Source organism: Alosa sapidissima, chromosome 5, assembly GCF_018492685.1.
Source record: "Alosa sapidissima isolate fAloSap1 chromosome 5, fAloSap1.pri, whole genome shotgun sequence".
NCBI lineage: Eukaryota > Metazoa > Chordata > Actinopteri > Clupeiformes > Clupeidae > Alosa > Alosa sapidissima.
In genome coordinates, this window is record NC_055961.1 from 24,140,334 (window position 1) to 24,157,573 (window position 17,240).

At 41.0% G+C, this 17,240-nt stretch overlaps 1 protein-coding gene across 2 annotated transcripts; it reads right to left on the reverse strand.

Moving 5' to 3' along the window:
• Positions 1–6,551: 6,551 nt before the first annotated feature.
• Positions 6,552–15,788, reverse strand: znf346 (zinc finger protein 346). 2 transcript variants are annotated; one of them, XM_042091963.1, is made up of 8 exons: positions 15,655–15,788; positions 15,077–15,180; positions 14,493–14,588; positions 14,061–14,217; positions 13,638–13,847; positions 8,714–8,813; positions 7,946–8,071; positions 6,552–7,523 (listed from the first exon to the last, which is right to left on the reverse strand). In XM_042091963.1, the coding sequence occupies exons 1-7, from the start codon at positions 15,710–15,712 to the stop codon at positions 7,948–7,950; spliced, it is 849 nt and encodes a 282-aa protein (XP_041947897.1). In that variant the 5' UTR covers positions 15,713–15,788; the 3' UTR covers positions 6,552–7,523; positions 7,946–7,947. The 2 variants fall into 2 exon arrangements, with proteins under 2 accessions (XP_041947897.1, XP_041947896.1); XM_042091962.1 differs by having other exon boundaries at positions 6,552–8,071; positions 15,655–15,787.
• Positions 15,789–17,240: the final 1,452 nt, after the last annotated feature.

A 17,240-nucleotide genomic window follows, 5' to 3' on the forward strand; every position in this document is an offset into this window, starting at 1 on the left:
TATGGTGGGGCAGTCGTGGCCTAGTGGTTAGGGCTTCGGGCTTGGAACCGGAGGGAACTGCTGAAGTGCCCTTGAGCAAGGCACCTAACCCCTCACTGCTCCCTGAGCGCTGCTGTAGCAAGGCAGCTCACTGCTCTGGGTTAGTGTGCGCTTCACCTCACTGTGTGTTCACTAATTCACAGATGGGATAAATGCAGAGACCAAATTCCCTGTATACGCAAGTATACTTGGCCTAGAAACCTGATTTAACAAAAAAAAAATCAAAAGTTACCATCTCAAACCAATTTAAAATTAACAGGTAGGTCTCACAAGGTACAGAATGGCCCTAGCCAGACATATTTTCCGCTGAAAAGGGCTCAGCAGATGCCAAACTAGGGCTCCTCGGATTTGGCCAATTGGATCAAACATAGGAGGTTCCACATGAAATCAACCTAAAATGAAAAAGTGCATCCCAAGGTGCCCAAAAAGGCCCATGCCAGACAAATGATCTGCTGCAAAAGGCCTGCCAGACACCCTCCCAAAGCGGTGCCTATGTACAATATTGAAAGAACAGCTTCAAACAAACTCTAAATAGATTGTGAACGTCTACAAAGTAGCCAGACAAATAATCTGTTACATAAGGCCCACCAGACATCCCAAATTTGGGCTAGATCAAACATTGGAGTTAGCCAACCACATCAAACACGATTTCAAATTCACATATCTACACTAAATAGACAATCTTTCATTGAGTTTCTCTATTGCTGCCCTGCAAGGAAGAAGTCATACTGTGCCAAGCTGTCATGAAACAGTTAATCAGTCTGTAAACACATAACAGCCCCCCCACACAAGTGTTCCTGTTTTCTACTCATCTCTCTCTTCCATTATCTCCACCACCACCATCTCGCTGTCCAAACAGCAGTGGTGAAAATAATTCACAAGTGTTCTCTGGTTGGCCCCTCCCTGCTTCTCTCCAACACTTTCCCACACAACTTCTTCACAGGGAAACGTAACCACATAGCAGAGCAGCAGCGAGCACACCTTCAATTATCAATGGTCTTCCCTGTGCAACATGCAACACATGTGTTCTAACTAAGTACAGCTACTGGATTTTTGTCACACAATTTTACTAATTGATTTTTATTGATGATCACAGATGTGTTGTTTCAGTGTTGTTTCTAAGAAAGGGATGTCATGTGTCATAGCACCGTATGAGAATGTGCTGAAGGCCTCGGCATGGAATAAGTAGATAGGCTCCCAGTGAAAGGAGGGCAGATGTGGGTCAAAATGATCGCCGCCCTTCAGCCCAGTGTTGGTATTTCGCAACAGGCAAAAGTTATTAAAATACTGATGTACTCACAGTGACTACACAATGTGTTGAGACATTTAACAATGTTTTTTTTTTTCATCTTTTGTTCTTTAAAAAAAAAAAGAGGTATTGCCATTGCCTGGTTTACTTTTATTTGTCCAATGTTGGAACATTTTATGAGGTTTTGCCATAAAACACAATCACATTTGTTTTGCTTGTTTTGCTTGTTTCAAGAGTACTACAGTACTAACCTAGTAACCTTTTTACTCATATTCATAAGAAATATATTCTTTTGAACAATAAAGTTGTATTTCGATCTTAGTATTTCTTAACCTACAAAGCCATTCTTTCAGGTCTAGCCAGACAGCATAGCATTGTGATCAGCCAGAACTGGCTACTTCAAAGTTGAAGTTATGTGGAAGGTATACAAAATCAGAGGAAGTTATAGACTTAATCGAGTAACAGTTGCAGACTTTCTGTAAGATGCATGGGTATTGTCTGTTTAACAGCACTATTTTTGTGAACAAGGGAACTTTCTTGTCTAAACCAACAAATAACTGAAGATGATGCATTGAGCTCAAAAGAAAATAAATTGTGCACACTAGATAAAATCTCTTATTGCGACCTCAGGGGCTCTGTACAATGCAATTACCGACACACTAGTGTTATAACTTCTATAAGTAGGGGAAAATCTGACACTCATAGAGTTGATCACGTCCTGACCATCTCCCTCAGCAGGACGGTAAGCAGCCTGCCATGTGTCCTCACGCCCATTACTGCCCCTCCAACATTCTCACAGTCCCAGAGAACAGTGATCTCACCCTCGTCCTCCCTCCCTCCCTCTCCCTCTCCCACCACCTGTGTTCCCTATTCTGGGTCGTCTATACGAGAGAGAAGGAGTGTTTTGTCCCACCGCCGAAACACTGCAAGGCATTGACCTCCGGATGTGTCAAGACAATAACCCCCCCCCCCCCCCCCCCCCCCCCCCATACACACACACACACACACACTCCTACCTCACACCACCCCAAAAACAGTCAGTGAAAGAAGCCCATTCCAACCAGTTCACCCAACCCCCTGAGCCACAATTGCCCACCTCCCACCCCCACCTCCCCAGCCACCCCTTCCAGCCTCCAGTACTCCTCTCCTTGTCAGCTTGCCCCGTCGAAAAACACAGGCTCTCTCTCAGGCTGTGTCCATTCAAGTGGCATGTATACAGTTGGGCAGCCCCCCTCCCGTCCACATGCATATATGCAGACAGACTCCTTACAGACACTCAAAAGGACATTCATACTACACAAATACACATGCATGCATGCACACAGGGAGATAAGCACACACGCACACACACACACATACAACATACACCCACAAAGTTAAACCAGGACCCCTGAATCTAATCCATAGAGAATATACATCAGCTGGAGAGCACAGACGAATGGAGAAAATTGTTTTTAAATTCCCTTCCTGGCCTGTTTTCCAAAACTGTGTTTATTTTGGTACTCACTTCCCCTCGACCCTCTCTAGAGAAACTCCAGGGGTTGTGAGGAGATATTACTCACCTTAGGAGTAAACAAGATCTTGTTTTTGCTCGCACACACACGCACACACACACTTCTAACCACAATGCATCCTATGTCCTTATGTGTTGCAACTGCAACTTAATTACAGTAGTTTTTGGGTGTGAATGAGAAATGTCATGTGTTAAAGGGACACTATAGTCTAAGATATTTTGAGCCGATCTGGACAGAACTCAGTATCGATATAATCCCTGCCTGCAGGCAAACATACCTGTAAGAGGGATGTAATTGAGCAAACTCCAACACAGAACATACATACACCCCCATAACTGTCCACCATTTGTATATGTCTTGCATACCTGACTAAACTCATCAGTTGCCCTCACAATAAGCTGAATCCACCTGATTTAGCCACTCAGGATCCAGAACTTACACAGACTTTAATCAGGTGTGCTCAGAGCAGGGGTATCTTGACAATATTCCGGTTAGAGGTGGGCTTTAGGAATAGGATTGATCGGCCCAGGTCTGAGCCTCTGAGGCCGTGCTGGTAACCATGGCGCAGCCAGCATGTTTACAAAGTGAGACGTCCCGACTGAGACGCTTTATGAATGGGGTAGGGCCCCTCTGACTCCCCTCCACCCCTTTGCTTAGAGTAAATAGATGTTATCAATGAAAGCAGTGAGCCTCCAGCCTTCTCTCCCTCCCGCTTCTCTCTCGTTTTTTTATGAATGGAACTTGGACCTAGGCAAAATGGAGGGCATTCACCCTTTAGCTCACACAGAGGGTGTTTTCAGGTAGACCTACAACTGAGGACTCCACACAGAGTTTCACCCTTCAGTTCATACTGATTAGAGCGCTTCCTCTTACTGTAGGACTGGGGGACAGTCTTTAGCTGCACTGGTAATACTATTGACCATAACAACTACACTCAATTCACTATTCACTGTGTTTGTCACATGTGTTAAAGTGTATGGCCATGCTATCAGTCAGAGATATTAGTTCCAGAAATCACTTAACAATTGAACTTCCTCTTTTGAACGCTAACACAATGTAGGGTGTCTGATGAAAAATCCAAACTTGGGTAATGGTTTTCCTTGTTCAGATATTCAACTGGCAAGCCCCGACATACGCATGACTATTGACTATGAGGAGGTGTAAGTGGAATTAGATTTGTCAAGTGCACCATCTAGAGGACAAACTTGGCAAAGGCAACATCAGTGATTCTAGAGAGGTTCTAGTTTCTTAAGGTTCCCTTTAGTAAGACAAATTATATACAAAGAGAAGCCTTTTATGCAACTGAATACCTTCACTCATGTTTTCAGTCTTAATTTGAGGACAAAAATAACTACAAAACTGTCAGTTAGTAGGATCTTAACATCACATTAGTTGACATAATATAGGCTACACCACCAATTATTCTCCCTTTTAAGATGACCATGACCAATACGGAGAGAAATATCTCCCTCGTGGCACTGTAGACACTCACTCACACAGAGCACCTTACCTTACCTTAGCCTACTATGAACAGAGAATCACAGGCTCAGTCCCTGCCTCAGTCATTGCAAGCACCTCTTGATTGCTTAATCACTATGTGGATACTGTTTTTAGAATTGATTTAGATTAAGTGTTAGTTAGTATAATTTGTATTTTAGTATATTCTTTATCTTCTACTGTCCTTATTGCTTAGTTGTGTTTTTTATATTATATACTTTTAATGACTTTTTCTGCTGTTAGTGAATGTGTGTGTGTTGTCTGTATGCTACTGAGACCTTGAATTTCCCCTGGGGATCAATAAAGTATCTATCTATCTAGTTGGGTGGAAAGGGGAAAAAGAACACAAGTGTCTGAATTTTTTTAAAAAGATATAGTTTACTGGATGAACAATTTTCAAAATGAGTCATGAGGCAAAAACAAAGACCATTCTTTAGACACCAAACCTGACAATTAGTTGCAAAATGGGTTTTCTACAAATGAGGTCAGACGTAAAAATGACATGTCAAACATTGGCTAATGTCAGTCAGCACGATTATCTATATCTCTCAATGTTAAGAGAACACCTAGTTGAAACAAGATTTTTTCATGATTATCTGTTTGGCTATCTAAGTTGTTAGCTTGATTAAGTTGACTGTAAGTGATCGGAATTTAAAAACAGCATTTAAGTAAGTATATAAGTATATATACTCTTTTGTTCCCGTGAGGGAAATATGCCAACATACAGTTCAGACTTAAAATAACTAAATAAAATAATAAAATGAACTAGCTTAGTTCTTACCATTTTAATAAATGACATGATGGTCTTGTGTGGCCTGTTTGAAATTGTCAAATTTCGCCGCTATCCAGGTGTCAGTTCCATTGATTAAAGCGGAAGCTAATTGTTACAGCAACACCCACAAAACGCTTCACTTAGGTGCCCGGTGTAGCCTCCATGTGAGAGGCCAAAGCTAAATGCGTGGGGCAGACCTCTCATCAACATTTAATAGACTTGCTCACAGGAATCATATCGGTTTCTTCAGGAGAATCTCACTTTCTTTAGGTAATTAAGCATTGCCTTAAGTCTCTGAGGGCATATTTCACATTTTCTGACTGGGTAGGGCCAGATTTGGATATTTACCATGGCAATCTTTAACAACAGCAGATGTCTTGGACCATTCGCCTTATTCACCCAGCGGCCAGAACGAGGCTAGAGGGTAGGCTACACTTGCCATTACACCTCAGTCCAGCAGATGGTGGTGATAATGCACTCCGTTTGCAAACTGCCACAAAAAAAAAGCTTACCGAAAGAAGAGTTCACTGGCCTGTTCTTCTTCAGTGAGTTTTTTTTTTTTTTGGCAGTTTGCAAACAGAGTGCATTACCACCATCTGCTGGACTGAGGTGTAATGTAAGTAAATGTAAATGTAAGTGTACCCTTTAGCCTCGTTCTGGCCGCCGGGTAAATATGATGAATGCTCATCATATCTGAAGATCCAAGACTTCAGAGTCTAGATAGTGGTGATATTTGTGAAACTGTAGCAAGAACCATGTCATTATAAGTTACTAAGTAAAGGCTAAGTCATGATCTGATAATATTGTTACATAAATGTATGAAATTATACAAAATGGCCAAGAGAGTAAAAGCACAGATAACAATGAAAAAAAACTGTTAAAAACAGGTGTACTCCAATCACTACCACCACTTATGTCAGTCACATATTCATTGGCCAGCAAAGTGCATTGCTAAAAACACAAAGGCATCAGAGTCTTAGAGCCTTCCAGTCTGCTGCAGACTTTCTAACAAGTGCCCTTAAAGCTACAGTATGTAAATTCTTAATTTAAAAATGCACAAGACAGCATACCTCTCAGTATGGACAATTAACCACACTTCTGCAAGCCAAGCTCATCAAACACACATCAACACAGATGTTCCCTTTCTGAAGCTTCTCAGCAAGCCTCAGTCTTTAGCCAATCAGACAATCAGAAACAGAGCATTCATAATGTCAGTCAAACATTAGGTGTTGGTGTAGGTGACTGGCTAGTCAAAGCAGGGACAGGGAAGGGCCAGGAGGAGACAGTTTGTTTAGAATCTAAGCTACTTTTGAAAACTCTGGCTAATGTCAGCTTGATTAGCACATGTTGCATATTGTAGCCTCAAATACTATAATTCAAATTACAGTAGTAATACACCTCTAAACTGTCAGATTACAAGGAGTACTTATTAATTAGACCAATGAAGCCATTCTACATTTAAATTATCAGACATTCAACATCAAAGCAGTTATTTTAATTTAGATTTGCCAGTCAATCCATCTTTGTAGAAAATAAAAATATTTGTCTTACTTTACACGAAAAAAAGCAACAATCTGCTACAGCAAACCTTTATAAAAATCCTGCATTCAAAACTCTATCCAGATTTTACATTCATTGAAGGCTTTAAAGGACTGAGGAAATTGAGTTCATGGCAACAAATCACTGGGCTGAAACGCACAAGAAAGCCCTTTATGCGGATAAATAAAAAATAGTCACATGACTTAGTATGACATCATTTAGAACTATGCAAGGACAACAGCCTTCATATTGTTATTGCAGCAATATACATAGATATGCATTTTTATACGAGAAGCACAATGCATTCTGCACTATGCTTCAACAGTACCATATGTACTTAAATCATCTCCTCATCCTCACTGGGGTAGGAGTGTGTAAATAAACATGAAATTCCTTCTCTGATCCTACCATATCAAATTAAGGAACAAACAAACAAAAAATACACACACAGTAGTGGTAAATGACACTGTACCACTTTGAAACTCATTCTGCTGGCTACAGATTAAAAAATAATAATTTAGCTTTTTGCAAATTAACTTACATGAACAGAGGAGATGTTGTAAACAAACACAAATGACAAAAAACAACATACAATATGTATGTAGGAACAATTTCGGAAATATCTCTTGATGAAATACACGTACTTTGCAGTTAGTCCAAGTTAAAATAAAACGACAAAGTTAAAATAACACTACTTTCACCAATCCATACAGATAAAAAACAAAGACTAAATACTGTTATAAACAAACAATAAATATAGTCTCAATTAAAAAAAAAAAAACCTGACATGACTAAATGTATTATGGGATCAGATGTTGACACTGCTCCTCCTGGTTCAGTTCCTTCCTGTTCCAAATGTGGAGCAGAGATAGGAAGGCGTCCCTCTTTGTGAGTTAGCCAAGCCATGCCGAAACTATAGTGAGTGATAGAGAAGGGGGAAGACGGTGGCAAAGATAAAGAGATAAACATTAAGGACCTGTGTCCACCCAATCGCCTTTTTTGCGTCCTCGGTGGCAAAAAGCCCTCGGAGCTGACTGTTTTTTTTCCCGCAGCGCTCAGAGCGCTGAAAGTTGAAATCTGTTCAACTTTTAGAACAGTGCTGGCCTCGTCTATGTCACTTCTCTATCGACGACCAATCAAAACTTCGTAACCTAGCAACAATAAACACTTGACAAACACTCTGAAAATGAGGTTGAGTGCGCAGTCAGCTCAAAAAACGCGACTGGTGGACACAGAGCCTAAAGGTAGAAAGAGACTTTTGCATCAGACAAAGCTGGGAGGCCCACGGACCCTAGGAGTAGCTGTTATGGGTCTGGTTCTGGTGGTATGCCATACCATCACTCCTGGAACCCATCAATGGATGCCTCTGGCTTGCTGTTCCACTCACTGACCACAGGGGGGAGTGTGGAGTCTTCACTTGGGGTGACCTCAGGGGCCTGACTTCCACTCGCCAATTTGACTCTGCCGAGACAATCATTTAACTGATAATCAGTCGACCAAACCATCAATAAGAATTATCGCACAAAAACAATCCTAGTTTTGCATTGACCCCTCTAGACATTACAGTAAAACATTCATGGTCTTAATATGCCGCTTCGATAGATAGATAGATACTTTATTGATCCCCAGGGGAAATTCAAGGTCTCAGTAGCATACAGACATCTCACACACATTCACTAACAGCAGAAAAAAGTAATTAAAAGTATATAATATAAAAACTATGCACAACTAAGCAATAAGGACAGTAGAAGATAAAGAATATACTAAACATACATAAATACAAATTATACTAAATAACACTTAATCTAAATCAATTCTAAAAACAGTATCCACATAGTAGGTGATTAATCAATCAAGAGGCGCTTGCAGTGACTGAGGCAATCTCCGTCTTTATACAGGAGCTATATGATAGCCTCCAGAGAGGACATTCAGTCCATCTTCTGTCTGTGCAACAATAGTGACCTATTACTGTACGATAGCCTATTCCTCCATGGAGTATGCACCTATGCAAAAATACGACAATAATAAGTGGTACGGTTCCTGTAGCTGACGTGTATTTCAAAGTGGGGGATGGAGGTGTTGCCTTGAGGGTGAAATACGTACTGGTTCTTGTGTTTGGAGCCACTGATGTGTGCATCATACTGTTTCTGTGAGTTCAGCTCTATGTTGCACACCTTGCATGGGTATCCCTTCAAGACTGTTGCTGTAGGGATCACAGAATGGGAGAGATGCACAGAGTCAATGAGTTCCCTATAATAGTGCTGAAACATAAGCCTCATACAGAGAAGTAGTCTTTTAGGAGTCAATGATAAACATGATCTCTGTAGAAAAAAATTCAACATATAAATACAGTGGGGAACCACTGTTTCATATTGCATAATAAAATACCTTTACAGGCTCAGTGATGACAAACTGAAACATGATGACCAAGCCTTTAGTGACACTAGGGATGTAACGGTATGAAAATTTAACCTCATGGTTATAGTGACCAAAATTATCACGGTTTTCGGTATTATTGCGGTATTTTTAAAAGTGTGTTCAATATGTTCAGAAAGCACTGATAGGCCTACACAAGCTGAAATAGTTTCAAAAATCATGTTTAATTGGCTATGCGCTTACTTACCCTACCATTCCTTGAAGTTTGCTATTTCTGTTATTTGGATCCAATGAGTGAGACCAAAGTAAGTGTTTGAAATAAAACTTTAGGCTACTGTATTCTCCTAATAACGTGAGTGGAATGGATTTAATGTGGATGTGAACATAAAAAGACGCAGAGTGGCTACATGTTACAGTGCACGCTTTGCGGTGAAAATGTTACGCCTTTTAAAATCAGATGTAGCCTAATCCGAATCTCAGTTAAAACCATCAATTAGACAACAGAATCAGTAGGGTACCAGTTTTGTACCAGGCCTACTGTATGTCAAAAGCAGGCTCGGATGAAGCTGGGAAGGATTAAACACACGGTTTCCACACCGCGGTAATCAACCGTGATAATTATGATATTTGAAAAGGAAACGGTAATTGTTATAGTCAACATTTTTATCGCAGTTTACCATTATACCGGTAATCGTTACATCCCTAAGTGACACTCAATAACAGTAAGCTGACGCCGATCACAAGCTGACATGTACAGGCACATAGATCTGGTGGGCCTGTACCAGCTTTCCCTAAAACGGGCCTTCAGGTCACACACATCACATTATGGGAAACATGTAGAATCTGCCCACCTATCTCTAATAAGGCCTGTTCAGACTACCAGCTCAAATCTATTTTGGAATTCAGATTTATTTTGGACTGCAATAAAATACATGAAACCCAACGTTTGCAATTCGGATTTGAAGGTGGTTTGAAATGTGATTCCAATCGGATTTCTACAGAAGTGCTGGAATTCAAGCTGCTACTGGCTAGTGCTAAAGACCTGACTGGACACTGATTAACTGTTTTCAGACACGTCCTCCGCTCTATATGCGGATCTTTGTCAAATGGATGTCCTACCCTTCGGGTGATTCAGATATGATGCTTGCACGCGGACATTATGTGTGAACGACACCGACGCACATGAACCGAATCTCCGCATATTCTTCTCTTCGTTCAGACATGAGCTAATTTACATCAGTGTTTCCCATACATTGACTAATCTGTGGCGGGGCGCCACAAAATAAAAATCGGCTGCCACAGATTAATATTATATATTTAATTTAATTTAATTTAAATATAAGGTCAATTCCTTGCATTGCCATTGAGCTGTGCTTTTTACGCACGCAGCCTTTCCTTGCCCCGCCCCGCTCTCTCTCGTAGCCCGCTGCCACTCCTTTGCATGTGCATTTAACAAAATATTCATGATTGTTGAAGGATTGTTGTTGCCACATAGAAGCATTGCTAAGGTCTTATCACAACATAGTTTAGTCTCTTCAATGTAGCATACTAAGTTATGAAATCAAGCAGTATCTCAAAGCTAACGTTAGAATACTGTTTGGATTTCGAATTTAGCATGCTTAGCCTACTTACAGCTGCTTGTCAATTTCGTTGAAGGGCTCATTTTATTGACTCTGACACTGAATGTTTGCAAAATCCCGATGTAAATGGAAAAGTGTTTTCCAAAATTCAAAAGTGCTTGTCCCAAGGAGAAGTACGAACCTTTATTTAAACTATGTAGAAAACGTTATGAATTGCATCCACACATCAGCAGCCTTTCAACTGTGTTACAATTGCAAGGGTTGCCTCAAACGTCTTAAAGTGACAGGCACTCAATTAGACCTATACACTACCAAGACGATCTTAATACACCCCCCCCCCCCCCCCCTTTGTCCAAGTCAGCTACCGCCACAAATTGAATCCAATTCTGTGGGAAACACTGTACATAATGTCCGTCTGAAATACTAGGAGGGCAATAGTGTAAGTGTAAGAGCCGCCTAAGTCCGGAGTTCCAAATGTCGGGATATGTTGTTCAGATATATGGCCCAATCGCTAGCCTGGCGGGCCATCCTATATCATTGAAATGTATAGTCTGGAATCGACCCATTCACCTCGCTTAATCCAAGGGGCGGGCAGAGAATTGTCTTTCAAACTGTCTAGGCATGCAATAGGCCAGCGCTACGACCATATCCGTATCCGGTCGGCAAAAACCGAAAACCCAACCGCTTGATATCCGCAGAACATGCGGACTTACACCTATGTCTGAAACCAGCTATTGATTCATTGGTTCTATACTCTTTGACAGTGTGAGGGAGAAATGAAAACATGGAGAAAACGTGGACAGATGCCAAAATAAATGGCCTGGTGGCAAGATGATGTACCTCCAATGACATTAATGTCATTACCACAGGAACCCATACTGATAAGTTGGTGATGTCTGGACACACAAATCTGATCTGATCACACAAATAACAGTGCAGACAGTTTGTCTCTAAACATTGGATTTGGGGAGGAAATCCGATTTGTCTGAACATCGCCTAAGAGAAGACTCAAACACCCTCAACGGTTAGTCCTCGAAAAAGTGCATGCTGTGTTAGCCATGCCCAGTAGAGTCCCAGCTACAGTGCCGGAATGCTGGAACATGGCTGCTATCTGTCTCTGAACTCACTCAGTGGAATTCAGTCAAGCAAGAGGTCAGACACTGAAAAGTGCACTCTGAAACATGCTTCTTAAAACCTCACACACCTGGAGTCCACAGGCTCAGGTGTTAGCCCTTTTCCACCAACAGAGAACCGGCTCCGTTCCTGTTCGCGAACCAACATTTGAACTCGGTCGGAGTATATACCAAACAAAAAACGCTGAAATGTGGCACTTCGGTTCGATGCTTGAACCAGAAAATAGTTGTTTTTTCCTGTGAACCAGAGTGGGCGTGTCCAGGGTAGGAATTTCACGGCAGCCACGACGGCCATGGCCGTCGTAGCCCCTTGCGTTGGCCGTGAAGCCCCTTTGAAAATCATAGGTTTACAGGCCACGGTGGCCTTGGTGCCCCCTTCTTTCAATATTCTGCTTTGTGTCCTACTAATAGCTATATAATTTTTATTTAGCCTGTGGCCTGTCAAAATAATCTTAGCATTCACAGCGCAAATTAATGTAGTCTTTTACGCAGTGGAGAAAGTGACAGCGCAAGAAAGAAAGTGCGTCTAAATTCACCCATTCTTCTCAGTTGAACTACTATTTGCGAAGTAGCCTATTCATCACACAGACATCACAAGTATCACATGAAAGAGCTTTTTCTCAGCTTTTAAACGATGTTAGCCAATAATTGCTGTGTTGAACGGTTCGCGAGAAAAGTAAATAATATAATTCAATTTAATCATACATTCTACTGAAGGTTTTGCGTCCATGATCTCCCTACCCATTCATCTCGGTGGAATACTTCACAAACCCTTCTTTTAACACATGACAAACCACATATCAGAATAAACAGCAGACCTTACCGAACACAAAGGTGTAACGCAGTCCCCTGTATAGTTAGCCGTTCCAGAGTAATCCAGTTTTGAATTTGCAGTAAATTTCAACATGCATGGATGTCTCCAAATTTGGGCTTTAAGTTTTACAATGTGTTTAAATTGTTCCACATGATTTCATAACAGGCCAAATACAAAATAAATGTTACAAATATCGCCTAGATATTGGTAAATCAGAGGACAGCTGACTAAGTGTTTGTGAAAGTAGCCTTAATGATCACAAAATGCTAAGCATGCATCTTGGCTATTTGAGTTTCTTAAAGCTGAGCTGTGCTTAAATTTAAATTGTTCAATACATGATTTCATAGCAGGCCAAATATAAAATAAATTTTATATATAGCCTAGATATCTGTTTTTATTAGATGATCAGATGATTTACAGTTATATGTAATATGTCATGTTTCATACAGTGATGCATGCAGGTCTACTGCAGTGAATAGGCTAAATACAACTTTGATCATTTTTATAGCCTACTACTGTATAGTTAACTTTGGCCTTTGTGCCCCCCACCAAATATGCCCAACTGAAGGCCAAGTGGCCTTGCCCCCAGAATGGTGAAATTCCAAGTCTGGGCATGTCCCTTTACTGTTCAGAGGGGAGAAAGCTTAAACCATGCGTTTTCCCTCCTCATCAACTGTTGCCATGAGTAAACAAAACTAGTCAACTAACACTAGACTGCAGACGTTAACTAGCATTTTACACAGCTAATTTCTGCCATTTTTACAGGACAACTGTCATATCATTCTCCCGTTCATGCATCAGATTAACTTTTGTTTTGCATGCAGCACTGTTGATGACGCACCCTTGGTTTGATTCAAAACTGGTGGAAATGCGGGCTGGTTCACTAGATAGCACAATTCTGAATGGAACCGGTTCAAGAACGTGTTCTCTGTTGGTGGAAAAACGCCTACTGAGAACCAGCACCACATTCGCCCACATATTGAACAAGGCCAGCGTACAATAATAACTGTCCCAGAATTAGGAGAGACAACTCAATTTCATCTGCCCCATCCCCGGAGGCAGGCTGAATGGGACAGAAAAGCAGACAAATAATGGAGGCCGTGGCAACAGCAGCAGCAGCTCACCGGTGCCTTGGGCCTGGCTGGCCTTGGGCTTGGCCATTTGCTTCTGGTGCTTCTTGCCCACGTAGTGCTGCTGGGCCATCAGGGGGTTGTTAAAGGTGGCGTTGCACAAGCTGCAGGAACGGTCATCCATGGTGCCCTCGGGGGCCGGGCCCACCTCCTGCTTCGGCCCATCCATCTTCGCCTGGTCCTGGATCTTGGCCTGAGGTAAGACTAGGGGTCCAGGGCATAGCTTTAGCTACTTCTCTCCATTTGAATGCTTTGAGTTTATTTCAGTTAATTGATGTAAAGACATGTTTTTTTTTTTAACTAACAAACATACATGCTCGTCAACGTGAATAACAATTCACTAACTAAGAATGCATGAATACAATACATATATAAAATTCTATTGTAGAAATATAAGGTACACAAATGGTCTCACACCTGGTTGCGGGATAGTGGGGGTGCCCATCCTAAGCTTCAGGTTTTTTGCATGCACCTTGCCTTGGTAGTGTGACTCCGCAATCACTGGTGTGTAGAAGGTCATATTGCAGATGTGACAGGCCTTCAACCGATCTCCTCCACTGTTAATGGTCTCCGGCTGATAGATTTGCATGTCATTATATTAATAATAATAATTATATTATTAATAATAATAATAATAATAATAATAATAATTATTATTATTATCTACACCCAATTTACCTGAAAATAAAGCTTGTAAACTTGCATAACTTTGCCACACTTTCTCTAAGTATTGTCTCTACACTTGTAATACTAATACCCAGGAGCAAAATAGAGCTTAACATCTGCAATGGAACTACAATAGGATGAATGTGATGCAATACCTTAAAGTTATTTTTTTTCTTCACTTACTTCTTCAGTTGTGGAGACTTTTAATCGTTTTACAAGGGGGTTATCATCTTTGTGGATGTACATGTAGCGTCGTACTTTGTTAGCATGCTTCTTGCTCTGCAAAATATATTAGGCTATATAGTTAGAATAGTTTTCAGTTCATTCCTACACAAACATTCATAGTCTTCGTCAGAGATCATGCCTGCTTATCATGACTGAAACAGTACCCACTGAAACCCCTACAGGAATTTCTCAACCCAACAACTGAAGACCCAGACTATCAAAGCACTGAATAGCTTACAGGTAAGATCAGCCTTCTTCTGTCTTTATGAATGGTGAGCTAATAATAATTTAGCCTGTAGACCAGAAACACAAAATAAAATCCAGTTTTGTATGGCTTGCTTATTAACAATAAACAAGTGAACAACAGGCAGTATTTTGTAATGACTCCATCATTTGTAGGCCTGTACTCCTAGAGGCCAAAGAGGTCAAAACCACCAGATACTTATTAGAGCACTGGAATGCATGCAATATGTTACCAGAATCACAATCAAGATTGGCACTTGAGCTACAGCCACGGCGGCCACTGCACTAGAAATACGAACCTGGTAATGTGCAAGCTTTTGAGAGTCGGAGATCAACACGGCGCTGCACACTTTACATTGGGCATCTGAAAACAAGTCACTGTTTTCCTTGATCAGCCTGTCAACTGTATTGAAACAAACAACGGCAATATGACAGACGTTTGCAATCAGATCGTGTAGTGTAAAGGTGCTTCGATCTAAGGCTAGAAAAGTTAGCCTACATAGAGGTTCATATCTTGAGGATAGGGGAAATGCGGACAAATAATAAGCTAGGAAATTAACCACACAGCATACTAAAATAAAATGTTTTAAACCTCACACATCCAGGTAATCTAGTCTGCACGTTTTAGGTATAGACACGTGATGAAAAGCCTTACGTCGACCTTGGCTAACTTACAGGTTAAGTAAAGCGAGACACCTTGCTAGTATTATGCTGCATGCCTGCCTCTCATTGAAGGGGCATTTTGTTATGCTAGCTCACTGACAAGCTAACACACCATTCCAACAGCTCATTGTTCGACAAAGTGTGCGACTAGCATGAATTGTTGAAAATAACAAATGAATGCCTAAGTGTCTAGGCAAATTACTAGCACTCTTACCTTCCGCTGCCCCTGATGGTAAGTATGGAAATCCTCCATTGGGCTCTTCGTTCGCCATATTTCCAGGAGGCAGAGCTTGGCTCCCGGCCAGACAGGAAACTCGTGGAACCCGAACGGTGGTGTTTTCGTAGTACCGTTTGGAATCATGGGAAATGTTTTTGTTACCGAGAGCGAGCTGGAGCCTGGCTGGAGCAGAGGCTACCCGCGCACACCCAGCTGATCATGGATCAGTGTATCAATAATGAGTGGATCAAACAGCTCTTGTGTGTGTGTGTGTGTGTGTGTGTGTGTGTGTGTGTGTGTGTGTGTGTGTATTAAAAATAAAGGTAGGCTATGAAGAAAACAAAAAGAGAGTCAACAGAGTTAGGTATTCTACTAACTGAAAAAAAATGTATGAGTCAGTGGTCCCCAAACTTTTTCTTCCGAGGGCCAGCTCACTATGCCTGGCTCTAAGAGAGGGCCAGAGATTCGGAGTATATTAATAACAATAAATAGCTTAGTGCTGTGAACAACAGCAGTCTACCTTAGTTGAATATTCCATTACATTTAATCATAGGCTACTGCAATTTAATACCATTGTTAGCTGTGTTTATATTGCCATCATGCCATATCAGTGTAAAATGTAGCTCAAATGAAATAATAATAAAAAGACTTTAACATTCCCAAAAGTATTAGCAGGGAGTTCCAAAAGTCTATTTTATCCAAAATGTGTGAACTCTGAACTCTGTGTCTTTGCATACACAGCTCAAGTTGTGAACAAGCAATATCCTACAAATAATTTGAAGTTCTCAAACTATGAGAGTTTTATGAAGTGCTGGCAAAAACATCTGAAATTACCACTTTCACTCACCCGATGAGAACTTGTGAATTTGTATGAACACTTGAACGAGTGAATAAACAATAGAAATAATTATCCTAGAAAGTCCCAGAAATATGACTTGAATAGAAGTTAGTTAGTTATTAACAATTAATTGATAAACTTCTAGAATACTTTGAGCACTGATGCAGTCAGCATAGGCCTCTTGCATTGTTTGCAGGTAGGCCTACATTTCATTCCGTTTTCGATGGCAAACGCAAAACAGCGCCAAAACAACCACCAGTGGACAAAAAGAGTATTACATGTGTACTGTTAAGCCTCGCCATAGAGAATGAATGGGGGAAATTACGGAGGTTATAGTTTGACGATGTGTACTCCCATGCGGGCCAGATGCTATATACCACGGACATGTTTTGGGGGGCCACCCAAAATGAGGTGGCGGGCCGTAGTTTGGGGACCACTGAGTCAGGCTATCATCGTATAGCCTATTTATTTGTCACTTATTTCATTGGCTTTAAATATCATCAACCTAGAACTCTTTTTTATTTTTATTTTTTTTATTACATACAAAAATCACCATACAAATTATAATCAACCTAGAACTCATTCTTTGCAGAATTGGGAAGTGCAGGTAGGCTGGGCCTAAGGATTATAAATCAAACGATAGTGAATAGGGACAAACAATTCGGCCTTGTTTAATCAAACATGATCTGAGTAGGCTAGGCTACTAAATTTTGTCTACATGTGAATGTAGAAATGACAATAAAGA

What these genes read in the sequence shown, in the direction of transcription:
- znf346 (XM_042091963.1), bottom strand. Translation starts at nt 15,712, where the DNA reads ATGGCGAACGAAGAGCCCAATGGAGGATTTCCATACTTACCATCAGGG. An exon ending in ACCATCAGGGGCAGCGGAAG is followed by an intron (nt 15,181 to 15,654) that starts GTAAGAGTGCTA and finishes GTTTCAATACAG; the next exon opens with TTGACAGGCTGATCAAGGAA. An exon ending in CAGCCAGGCCCAAGGCACCG is followed by an intron (nt 8,814 to 13,637) that starts GTGAGCTGCTGC and finishes TGATCCCTACAG; the next exon opens with CAACAGTCTTGAAGGGATAC.